The sequence below is a fragment of the Myotis myotis genome, unplaced genomic scaffold (genome assembly GCF_014108235.1).
Source record: "Myotis myotis isolate mMyoMyo1 unplaced genomic scaffold, mMyoMyo1.p scaffold_m19_p_12, whole genome shotgun sequence".
Classification (NCBI taxonomy): Eukaryota; Metazoa; Chordata; class Mammalia; order Chiroptera; family Vespertilionidae; genus Myotis; species Myotis myotis.
In genome coordinates, this window is record NW_023416316.1 from 7712292 (window position 1) to 7725571 (window position 13280).

At 38.2% G+C, this 13280-nt stretch overlaps 1 protein-coding gene across 13 annotated transcripts in view; it reads left to right on the forward strand.

The window, feature by feature from the left end:
- Positions 1 to 13280, forward strand: part of LOC118667076 (spermatid perinuclear RNA binding protein) — a 142014-nt gene that overhangs the window by 62962 nt on the left and 65772 nt on the right. For all 13 annotated transcript variants that reach the window (XM_036329710.1, XM_036329716.1, XM_036329721.1 and 10 more), the window contains exons 2-3: positions 7675 to 7840; positions 11834 to 12054. In XM_036329710.1, coding sequence (XP_036185603.1) covers positions 7838 to 7840; positions 11834 to 12054 — 224 coding nt within the window. In that variant the 5' untranslated portion in view covers positions 7675 to 7837. The remainder of the gene's footprint in view (positions 1 to 7674; positions 7841 to 11833; positions 12055 to 13280) is intronic.

A 13280-nucleotide genomic window follows, 5' to 3' on the forward strand; every position in this document is an offset into this window, starting at 1 on the left:
GCGTGCAGGAGGCAGCTGGTCGATGTTTCTCTCTCATCGATGTTTCTAACTCTCTATCCCTCTCCCTTCTTCTCTGTAGAAAATCAATAAAATATATTAAAAAAAATAAAAAATTGATATTTTGTGACATGAACATTATATGAAATTGACATTTCATTGCCTATAAATAAAGTTTTATTGGAATATAATCATACTCATTTGTTTATATGTAGTCTATGACTATCTTTGCACTACCATGGCAGTTGAATAGTAGAGACCTTATGGCTCCAAAGCCTAAAGAAAAAGTTTGCCAATCTCTCTCCTGTATGATCTGGTCCCTCACTACCACCCCTCTGTCCTTAAAGCTCTTCTCTTGCGCACTCATCCTACTCCAGCCCTCCAACCACATTGGCCTCCTTATTGTTCCTCCACCTAACCAGGCACGGTCTTCCTGGCAGGACTGCTCATTCCATAGATATCTGCATGACCAACTTCCTCCCCACATCAAATCTTTGCTCAGGTGTCACCTTTTCAATGAGGACTGACCATCTGTTTAAAATTGCATCCCCCCCTCTACAGTACGGAGTGCACTTGTGCTGTCACTTCCTCTCTCTTTTCCAAAGCACTTTATACCTTCTAACATATTATTTAACTTAAATATTTTTACATTTATTGGTTTTGGCTGTTTTCCCCTCTCTGAACTTGAACCCACAAGGACAGGATTTTAGTCTCTTGTTCACTGATATACCCTAAGTGCCTAGAACAGTGACTGGAATATTATAGGTGCTCAATAAAGACTGACTACGATGCATTTAATTATTGTTTCTTTGACCAAATGAGCGATCTAACCAAATGAGTAATCTAGCTGGCTGATACACAGCTGTTCTGTTAGAAATTGGAAAGAGCTAGTGTCCCTTTATTTCAGTGAGATGTGTTTTCCTGTTACCACTTTCTTTGGTGACTTGATAACATCTTTTCCATTTTGCTCACTGACAGTATTTAAAAAGCATTCTGGTTCTACTTAGCCAGTTCGTAAAGTGCATTTCATATCAGGATTGCAGCCATTGTACCTCCCTTGTTTAAGCTGTTAATTGAGAAAAGGACCTTTTGCCCCAAGCCCAGTGTTGCAATGCTGCTGGTGATGTGGTGAGATTGCACTTGTCCATCACTGTATGTTTTGGGGTAGGGATGAATAGCTGGATTTTTGGCTTGGGCATGTGTAGTGGATAGGTTTTTCAGTTTAGTCTTCTCCTGTGCTTTTTTAAATATAGAAAATAAAAGGAAATTTCCAGAGGAAAATAATGAAATTCAATGTTCTTCACATTAGTTTACAACAGAAACTGAATGCCACCATGTAGAGGGGAATACTGAATTTATGTGTAGTATTTGCTCTTCTCTTAGTGTGTCTGAATTGATCCATCTTTGTATCCCATGTACTACCAAGGCATAGTGCTAGATCCAGAATAGGCAATTAATTAGTATCTATATATATAAAAGCCTAAGTGACCGAACAACTGGTCGACTGGTCGTTATGACGCTCACTGACCACCAGGGGACAGACACTCAACGCACAGGATTGGGCTCCCTCCTGTCTGGATCGGGCCTGCGGGGATCAGGCCGAAACCAGCTATCTAACATCCTCTGAGGGGAACCTGGATTGTGAGAGGGCACATGCCAGAGCTAGGGACCCCACTGGTGCACGAATCCGTACACCGGGCCTCTAGTTTACTTATAAATCTCACATAATTTAAAGTGAGCCTCTTGTCATATCAGTGAGATGTCTTTTTCTAACTTTATCTTGTTCATCTTTAATATAGTAGAAATGTGATTGTTCTTTCATAATGGAGAAGTAGAGCCTGGATATTTTATTTTCACATAACTTCTTTTGGTGAAGTTGCATATGTTAGTATTAACAGAATGTAAAGTTTTCTATTGTTACTATTTTGAGAGTAAGTAATTTCCTGAATTCTGTACATTACATGGAATCTTTCAAGAAAGTAAATATATTTAAATAATTTCTTGCCTTAATTTAAAATATTTTCTTTTAATTGCATTTCAGAAAAATTACCAAATATTTGACTAAGTTTTATAGTTTGACGATAGAGAGCATAGTCATTCTTCAGTTTTGAGATTTGCTCCTAGGAAAAGGGTCTAATGTTCATACATACAAAAACCTAGCTTTGCAGTCTGGGTAGCCTGACATCTAAAACCTTTCACCTTTTAAGGTAAGTTACCAAAGACATACAACACTAGCAAAAGTGTGATCCATGAAAAAAAAAAAAAAAAGTTGATAAGTTGGAATTCATTAAAATTTAAAACTTTTGCTCTATTAAAGATGAGAGACACTGTTAAAAGGATGACAAGACAAGTCAGAGATAGAAAATCTTTGCAAAACACGTATCTGATAAAGGACTGGTATCCAAAATATTCAAAGAATTCTTAAAACTAAACAGCAAGAAAACAGACAACCCAATTAAAATGTGTAGAAGATGTGAACAGATACCTCACCAGAGAAGATATGCAGATGGCAAATAGGCGTATGAAAAGATGCTCCACATCATCTGTCATCAGGGAATTTCAAATTAAAACAACAATGAGATACCATTACACATCTATTAGAATGACTCAAGTCCAAAACTTTGACACCACCATATGCGGTGAGGATGTGGAGCAACAGGAACTCTCATTCATTGCTGGTGGGAATGCAAAATAGCATAGCCATTTTGGATGAAAGACAGTCTGGAAGTTTCTTACAAAACTAAACATAGTCTTACCATATGATCCCGTATTCATGCCCAAATGGGTTGAAAACTTATGTCTACACAAAAACCTGTGCACGAATATTAATAGCAGTTTTATTCATAACTGCCAAAACTTGGAAGCAACAAGATGCCCTTCAGTAGATGAATGGATAAACAAACTGTGGTACATCCAGACAATGGACTATTATTCAGTGATTTCAAAAAGTGACACAGAGGGATCTTAAATGCATATTGCTAAGTGTAAAAAGCCAATCTGAAAAGACTGCATACTTCAGCTATATGATTTTTGGAAGAGAGAGGGTTGAATAGGTGGAGCGCAGGATTTTTTAGGGCCATGAAACTGTTCTGTATGATTCAGTAATGGTGGATACATGTCCTTAAGTGTTTGTCAAAACTATATAATGTGTAGCACAAAGCGTGAACTCCAAGCAAACTATGGATTTTAGTTAATATTGGATTAACATTGGTCTGTTAATTATAAACTAGAGGCCCATTGCACAAAGAGATTCGTGCAATAGGCCTTCCCTTCCCCTGGCTGCCAGCACCGGTTTTCCTCCGGCAGCTAGGACCCAGGCCTTTGCTGCTCCGGCTGGAGCCTTCAGTCTTCACTACACCACTTCGTGCCTATGTATGCAAATTAACCGCCATCTTTGTTGTGTTAATTTGCATACTCTCCTGATTGGCTGGTGAGTGTAGTGGAGGGATGATCAATTTACATGTTTGTCTATTATTAGGTAAGATGGACCACACAAATGCAAGATATTAATAATAGGGAAGGTGTTTGTGTGGTGGAGAGAAGGGGAACATGGGATTCTCTCTACTTTCCACTCATTTTTTTCTGTAAACCTGTTCTTAAAAAATGTTTATTAAGAAAACAGTACTTGATAAAGAAATCATACACATGTACACACATGCCTATACATATACATTCAACATGCTGTATAAAGTACTCTTATTTAACAGGTAGAGCACAGCTAATATTTTTCTAAGGTGTTTTTTAGCTGTTTCTGATGTATAAATAAAATATTTTATTTGATATTTGAGGGTTTTCTTCTCCCCTGAAGACATTTATTGAGTGTACATTATTTGGCAGATACTTTTAGGTATTTTTATGACCAATCTCATTTAGTTTGAAGTAGATACCATTCACCTCATTGCACAGGTGAGAAAGCTCTGGCTCAAAGAAGTGGAGTGGCAAAGTTGGTATAGGCATACCTCAGATATTGCAGATTCAATTCCAAACCACTGCAGTAAAGTGAGTATCACAATAAAGTGAGTTACAATCTTTGTGCTGATGGAGGATCTTGCCTTCAGATTTTTAAAATGGCAACATCTGTGAAGAGCAATAAAGCGAAGTACAGTAAAATGAGGTATGCCTGTACTTGAATCTAGGGATGTCTGACTCCAAAGCCTGTGTGTGCTGTGCAGCTATATGGCCTTTGTAATTACATAGCAATATTTTTTGAAATAGCTAATGTTTATCCTCTAACAAGTGTGAGTGTCTTTAGAGCCAAATTATTATTGAAAGGGATTGTCTAGGTTTGAATCTTGGCTCTACTGTATACTTTTGCTTTGTGATTTTAATTAGGTTATATGACCTCTTAATGCTCTAGTTTCCTTGATGTATTAGAGACAGTTGTTGAGATTGTTGTAAGGATTAAATGAGGTAATATATGAAAAGCTCTTAGAACAGTGCCTGGTTCAGAATATGAGTTCCATAAATGTTAGCTATCAGTAGTGGAATAAATAAAGGAAATTGAGACCCAAGTAAATTAAGTGATTTCCTGAGTCATAATTTTCCAAGGTCACAAGAGCTATTAAATAGCAAAGTTTAGTTTTTTTATTTGAAGGTGATAATTTTATCCATTTTAAAAAAGAGAAACTCTTTACTGGGGTGGTGGGGGCCTGCCCTCGGGGATGGGAGTGGCAGGGGGCAGCGTGTCAATCGAGGAAAAAGGAGACATGTAATACTTTAAACAATAAAAAAAAGAGGGAAACTCTTTAAAAATGTGTTGCAGTTTCTTCCCATCTGCTTACAGTCTACCGTATATAGTTTGATTTTTTTTCTCAGATTGATACGGTAGGGAAAAAGCATTGGGCTTTATTTAGGTGCTGGACCAGGCTTTATTCCTGATTAGTTGTGTGACCTTAATGTTTCTGATTGTAGTTCATTTGTAAACTAAGGGTAGGTGGAATTGGGCCAGATGATTTCCTAGTTCCTTTTACAGCACCAACAAAATATGATTCTGAGCTACACTGCTTTTATCAGGAATTCCTGCACTATGCTATATAACACCCTGAGGTTCCCAGAACTTCTTGATGCATGTGTAGGGTGGTTCATCTCTGTGCTAAATGACTGAGGAGTGCTGTACTTTTATATTGGCCATCCACAACCTATCTCAGCGTTTTCTTAGCATTCTTCCTGCTTTTTCTACTGTCAGTCTACTTTCTTGATATGGTTGATTGATTTATTGCCTTTACCTTTTTACAGAGTAGAGCTTGTGTGGATTTTGTTTTCAGTTCTCAATTGAGCACATAGCATTCTTTTTTGGCTGCTGGATTCACAGCTAAGTACTGAGTCCTCTAGCATGGAATAGGGTTGGGAATAGGAAATGCCAAAGACTCTAAATTGTGTAGTACGATCTTCCTGCCGAAGGTATGATTTTAGTGACAGAATCTTTGAGGTGTCTTTTACCATGGGATCAAGTTTTAGTTTGTTTGTTGTATAAAAGGACCTGTGAATTGCAGCATGTGCATGTTCCTGCTTTACCTTAAAGTGATATGTATACATAATCAAAGTAAGTTTCATTTGTTAGTTCACTTACATAACCTTTTTGTTTTAGGCAAGCCTCACTAGCTTATTTCTGGTGGATTTTGTAAACCAGAGTCAGGGAAGTTGGTTACAGGATATGAATAGTTTTGCACTTAGGTCACAGTTGAGTATCATCTATAATAATAAAAGTGTAATATGCTAATTAGACCGACGTCCTTCTGGACGACTTTCCAGACGAAGCCGGGGCTGCAAGGGAAGCCCGGGTCCTGGGTGCCAGAGGGAAGCCGGTGCCGGCAGCTGAAGGAAGGAAGGCCTACTCTTGCACAAATTTTGTGCATTGGGCCTCTAGTTTGATTATAATCATGGGTCTTTTTTTTTTTCATTTGTATTTGGGAGAGTTAGATGTCACACATGTAACTTTCCTGGTCTGTCCAAATTAAAAAAGGATTTTTTTTTTTTCTGTAAGGGAGTAACTGGTGGACTATATTAGGAAACTTACAAAAAGAAGAACAAGGGGTGTTCTTTAAATTAAAAGATAATGAAATAAAGTCAAAGCTATTTCTTTGTGAGTTTATGTATTGTGTGGTATGTAAGATACTCCTGATATCTACATAGTTAAAGCATGTGTTCTATTCTGATAGTCACTCTCTAGTTTTTTTGTGTGTTTTTTTAAGTACCTGGCTTATATAAGCAGTTCATCAGTGCTCAGAAGAGTTAATTTTTACACTGTCTGGAATAAAATCTCCTAAAGGTGAAACAAAGGGATGATGAAGCCTCTGGGCAGAAATATACAGTGGGATCCTGGCTAGATTCATCCATGGGTAATGAAGACAGGATTTAGCAGATATTCAGGAGTCTCATATATCAGTGCATAATAGGTTGAGGGGGAAGTAGAATTTCTTGGGAGTACAGAGCCAAAAAAAAAAAAAAAAATCCGAATTTTTGGCTTAAACATGATTAAAGGAAAAACATTGTGGCAACATATGCTGCCTATCTCATCCTCCTATATAATAAAGAGATAATATGCAAATTGACCATCACACCCTCACAAGATGGCTGCCTATGACCAGGCCAATAGGGGGGTTAGTGAGGAACGACTGAACAAGCAGGCTGCCATGGGGTGACCAGGCCGGCAGGGGGGTTAGTGAGATGACCAAACAACTGAACAAGTAGGCTACGTGGGGCGACCAGGCCGGTGGGGGGTTGCAGTTGGGGGCGACTAGGCTGGCAGGGGAGGCAGTGAGGGGCGACCAGGCTGGTGGGGAGGGGGGAGAGGGAGGGGCAGTTAGGGGCGACCAGGCGGGCAGGTAGGTGAGCAATTCAGAGCCAGCGGTCCAGGATTGTGAGAGGGATGTCCGACTGCCAGTTTAGGCCCAATCCTGGCAGCTGGACATACCCTTAGGGGTTCTGGATTGGAGAGGGTGTAGGCTTGGCTGAGGGGACCCCCCCCCACCACACACACACACACACCAGGGGCCTCTAGGGGTTCTATCAGATTGAAAAGGCTCATGGTTACAATTGGTGGTGGTATATTTTCAGGTATCTTACCTACTTTTTGGATAGGTCTGATTAATGCCAGTTTCCAATAGAAAAATCTCAAGGTTAATTGCAACATTGTTGCCAACAATAGTACTATTACTTATTTTAGGTGGTGGTACTATGTTTGTTAATATCTTTATCTCATTGAGAGCAAGTCAGCGAGCTGCCATCCACATTGTGACTACCAGGAAGGGGTTGCTTTTCTGGCCATATCACTTAGACCAGTGGTCAGCAAACTGCGGCTCGTGAGCCACATGCGGCTTTTTGGTCCCTTGAGTGTGGCTCTTCCACAAAATACCATGTGTGGGCGCGCACGTACAGTGCGATTGAAACTTCGTGGCCCATGCACAGAAGTCGGTATTTTGTGGAAGAGTCACACTCAAGGGGCCAAAGAGCTGCATGTGGCTCACGAGCCACAGTTTGCCAACCACTGACTTAGACTCACTTTTTCATGGGCCCAGGCCTTCAAAGGCTGTTTTAGCTTTTTGTTTGCAATGAGGTAGTTGCTGTTGTAAAGATTGTTTCTTTTTAGTCAATAACATGCTTATAGGCTCCACACTTAGATATGAAACTGATAATAAATAAGCATTTTTGAAAAGTTGGTTTTATTTTCTCTTACAGGTGTAATTCGGAGAGCAGTCTTCAAACCTTTGCCGTATTGACTCTGAGTTGTCAGGGGACTCAGGCTTATGAGGAGGTACTGTCACATAAAACAGTGTCTGGTGAAGACAACAAGAAAGAGGGGAAAGGATCGGAAAAAGAAGCTAAAACACTGTAGGAAACCATGGTAGGTTATTACTTATGTTTCTTAATTAAGTTACAAAAGATTCCAATAGTTTAAAATTGGAAGTGTTAACAGGACGGCAAGTGAAAAAACAATGGTGTTAATTTTTGGCTCTAGTGCATCAGATGAAGAAGGCACTCTACCATTTAGGCAAAGAAATGAGTTCAGATTTATTATGAGCCCTTTAAACCACAAGATGGAGCCCCATGAGCCTGCAGACCATAAATTATTAAGTACAAAGGAGGGAATGTTCATAAATAATATTTTCTAATAAAACTGGCATCAGCAAATATACCAATGGCTGATGTGACCTTGAACTTGAAGTTGTGTAATTTTCTATGAATTCAGTTGTTTTTCCCCATGGAAATAAAAGTTGTGTATAAAATGTGTATTTAACTCGAAAAGCCACCTTTTTCCACATCCTTTTAAAATAATAAGGTCAAGTGTTAACTGTATTGGGGACACTGAACTGAATATCAAGGAAATCTTGTTTTCTGTGGAAAGTTCATTCTTTTGAATTTGAGATGTTAGATGAGGCCATAACCTCTGGTGCCTAGTTTTTTAGTTGGTAAAATGTGTTGGATTGTTTCCGCCTAGTGTTTTGTTTCAGGAGGATGTGTGAATTTTTTCCCTTTAGTATATAACTGAAAAAAGGTTTAAAAAAGGTGGGGAAAAAACACAAAAATATTAATCATCAGTATGTTTGAAATACATTGTTTAGTAAATCTGATAGTGTTTCTTTAAGTGTTGTTTGATTTTTAAAAAAGTTGTAGGAATTATAACTTAGTTGAATTGCTCTTTAGAGAAGAAATTCTAATATTTTAGTTCTGGATGGTGGGGAATATGTTGATTTGGGATTTTCTCTGTCCTGAGTTTTATGGTGATATGTAAAAAATGACACTGACTTGTGTTTCCTCCCATGTAAATTATTCAACACTTCAGCTCATTTATCTATTATGGTCTTGATATTCTTACAGTGTAAAGAAATGCTTTATATATATATATATATATAACTAGAGTCCCGGTGCACAAAATTTGTGCACGGGGGTGGGGTTCCCCTCAACCCAGCCTGCACCCTCTCCAATCTGGCATCCCTCTCACAATCCTGGACCACTGGCTCCTAACTGCTTGCCTGCCTGCCTGATTGCCCCTAACTGACCCCCCCCCCCCCCCCCCCCCCGCCAGCCTCATCACTTCTAACCACCAATGCCTGCCAGCCTGATTGCCCCTCACTGTCCCTCCTGCTTGGCCTGGTCACCCCTAAATGCCTCTGCCTGCCGGCCTGATCTCCCCCAACTGCCGCTCCCCCCCACCTCCCTGCTAGCCTGGTTGCCCCCAGCTGTCCCCCCTGCCAGCCTGGTCGCCCCACACAGCCTGCTGCTCAGTTGTTTGGTCATCCCTCACTAACCCCCTGCCAGCCTGGTCGCCCCACACAGCCTGCTGCTCAGTTGTTTGGTCATCCCTCACTAACCCCCTGCCAGCCTGGTCGCCCCACGCAGCCTGTTCGGTTGTCCGTTCGGTTGCGATGGTCGCTTAGGCTTTTATATAGATAGATTGGTCCTAGTTGATGAAAATTTCATTTCTAGTTTATTTTAAATTTAGCTTTGATTTTTTTGGTGTAGAAACTTGTGTTTTTATATAATTTAATTGGTTGGTAGGTCGTTTTCAATTTCTTGTATTATATCTCAGATTTTAATGAGAACTTTCTATTTCTGCATAGTTCTTTCAATTTAATTTTTTAATACTTTAAAAATCTATTTGGAGTTTATTTGGGTAAATAAGATCACCCTCCAATTTTTTTTTTTCATATTGTTTAACTCTTTCTTTCACCGTTGTTTCATTATGTTTGCCCTATTACGTCCTGTTGGCTCTTGGACTTAACATGGGCAGTCTGTGTTATTTTTGAGAGAGGCACCAAGGGCTTGTATTACATAGCAATCTAATTTTACTGTGGTGAGGCCAGTGTGTAGGACTGAGAGATCTAAGTAATTTAGTAAATCATCATAAAACTAAATGATGGAGAAAATCCAAAGGTAGCGTTTTTTTCCTATCATCCAGAACAAAAATATTTTAATAGAATTTCTTCTCTAAAGAACAACTCAATTGCCAAAACCGGTTTGGCTTAGTGGATAGAGTGTCGGCCTGCAGACTGAACGGTCCCAGGTTCGATTCCGGTCAAGGGCATGTACTTGGGTTGTGGGCACATCCCCAGTAGGAGATGTGCAGGCGGCAGCTGATCGATGTTTCTAACTCTGTCTCTCTCTTCTTTCCTCTCTGTAAAAAATCAATAAAATATATATATATATATATATATAAAAAAGAACAACTCAACTAAGTTATAATCCCTAGAACAACCTAGCATTTTCTAATTCGTTACATGGCTCTTTTGGGATATATGAGTAAATCTCATGAAGTGATTAAAAAGTTTGGCAAAAGAAATTCTAGTTAGAGACTGGTTGTAGACTTTGAGTAAGAAAGACATCTAGATAAGATTTTTTTATCTAGAACAAAGAAAGCTTCTGTGATTGCTTTTAGTCCTTTTTTAATTTAATAACGGGGTTTCAAAGGATTACTGACCTTTTTAGTTATAGTTGCTGCATTTTATAGGGAATAATTATACTGTAGTATTAGTTTACAAATTAATAGATTAATTTGTTCAAATTAATAGATTTTTAAAATATTGATATAAAAACAAAGCAAAGAACACTGACAAAATTGTGAATCTTTTATTTCGAGGTAAAGACTTTAAAGCAAATATTTACCACCTACTAGTGCATAATTTCATGTAAGTAAAGACACTGTAGCCATCCTTAAAAAAAAAAAAAAAAAAAAAGAATACTTTTGGCTTTATGAAAACTCATGAAGTTATCCTGGTTCATTTTGCTTTGCACGGGTACAAGTGCCTTCATGGTATTTGTAAATTTGGAAGTATTCAAGGTTTTTGATATGTGACTTATGAGTGTGAAGGATCTACTCTATTATATTTTCATGAAATTCATCCTATTTCTAGGCTTTAATCTGTATCACTGATTTCTGGACCAGTCATTTTAATTATTGCTTTTTAAGTTTTTGATATTTTGTTTTAGCACAATGGCACCACCCATCTATTTTTGTAGAATATTTCTTACTTTCATTGATTTTTTTTTCCTCCTCAAAAGAGCTATAAAATTATGTTCAGTATTAATACACTATCCTTAGGGTATTTTGATTGAGAATGTAATACATATGTAAATTAGTTTGGGAAGTTGATTTCTTTAGCAATATAAGGTGGGGCAAAAGTAGGTTTACAAGTGTTCATATGGAAAATAATACAATAATTAATAACAATTCAAGAATAATTTCTGTTTCATGTACTCACAATTGTAAACCTACTTTGCCCCACCCTGCATGTATTTTTCTTGTTCTGGAATTTGGGATGTCCCCTGCCACTTTTTTTTAAGGATTAAAGCCTTGCACCAATGTTTTAATTGACAAACAGTAAATAGTATTCCAGTGTGTGTATAGTTCATACATAATGTTGTATTTTGTATTATTACTGTATTATAAAATCTCAGTTTTTCAAGGTGCAGAAATCTCCAGCAGTTTGGAAAGGAGAGACTGGGTATCATGAGTCATCATCATGCATTTCCTGCATTTTCAGATACTCTCTTGAAGCTAGGACGTGTCTGTTTTTAGCAGATAATGTGTGATATGGGTGACTTTTTCTGAAGTGGTATTCAAAACACAGATTCAGCTAAAAGGTAGCATATACATCTTACCAAGTGTGACCTGGGTGAACTGTACCAAACACGAATGAAAGATCTCTAATTTTTTGGTGTGTTCAGTAGAATGGGGTTTTCCTTCTTATTCCTGAGCAATTTTTTACTTTCTCAGCATTAACTATTTCACAATGGTTTGACAAGTAATGCTATGACTTGACTTAAATATATTTGTCTTCTTTTTCAGGTAACATTTTTTTTTTAATTGAGGTAATTGTTTTCTTTCTCCTTCTGACAGAGATCTATTAGATCTTTTGCCAATGATGATCGCCATGTTATGGTGAAACACTCAACAATCTATCCATCTCCAGAGGAACTTGAAGCTGTTCAGAATATGGTGTCTACTGTTGAATGTGCTCTTAAACATGTCTCAGATTGGCTGGATGAAACAAACAAAGGCACAAAAACAGAGGGGGAGACAGAAGTGAAGAAGGATGAAGCCACAGACACCTATTCCAAGTGAGTGTGGCCTGACCTTTGCGGCACTTTGCTGTAGTACCCAGAAAAGCCCAGGGTCCGATCCCACTGGGTTACGTTTGGCATATGGTGTCCTTTGTGTTTTCTTATTTATATGATTGTAAATAAGGAAGTAAGTATTTGTGGAATTTTTCTGAGTTAAATTTGAAAGGAAAGCAAGAAAGGAGGAGTGATTAGACCAGAAAAAGAGGGACCTGTGCAGGATGCCTTTTGAGAGTGCACCAAGCCCTTTAAAATCATCTCTTTTTGGAGGTTATGATATGTCATCTTTTTCATGTTTTGATTCAGCCTTCTATATTCAGACATAAATTGTAGTGTTTTTTGTTTCTGGGAAGTCATAAAATGTGATTTTTTCAGGTATTTTAAAATCCTGGTATAGAAGAAAGATGCAGGAAAATGTATTTAAAGGTATTTTTAACTGTATCTACCATGTTGATTCCCAGTGTTTTCCATATAGTAAATGCTCATTGGATATTTGTAAAATGCAAGACCTACCAGGACCCAGACCCTTCAACAGTTATAGCAGAGTGCTGTAATTGTTGAAGTGCTGTAAATATAGTAAGAGATTAGTGAGATGAAGCTGATAACTGGAGTCAGATCATGGCATTTTAAAGTTATTGTTTTGAGCATTATTATGACTGAAATAAGTGTATGATTGACTTTGAAAGATGAAGCTAATTTAACTACTGTATTAACTGGGATTAAGACATTACTTTGGCTAAAACTTGTAAATTGAGGATAGAGGTTATAGAATTTTTTCCCAGCTTTAATTCTGAATCAATGTGATAAGTAGATAACAGTGGGAAAGTATTGATAAATTGAAAGCTAGTGTAACCTTTTCATTTTCAGATCAAAGATAATTAGTATCATATTTCAGTTGAACATAATTCCTTGACTTTGTTAACGGTTTACAGGTAATATGTACATTGTATCTAGTTGTAATATTGGCAGCAATTCAGTTTTTCTCACATATGATGGCTTTAAAAAAGTCACTCTAATTTGCGGTTCATGTTAATCTACAATAATAAAAGTGTAATATGCTAATTAGACCAGACGTCCTTCCGGATGTCCTTCCGGATGTCCTACCGTCCTTCCGGATGAAGTCGGGGCTACAAGGGAAGCCTGGGTCCTGGGTGCCTGCTGGTGGCTGGAGGGAAGCCCAGGTCCCAGGTGCCAGAGGGAAGCCGGTGCCTGCAGCCGGAGGAAGG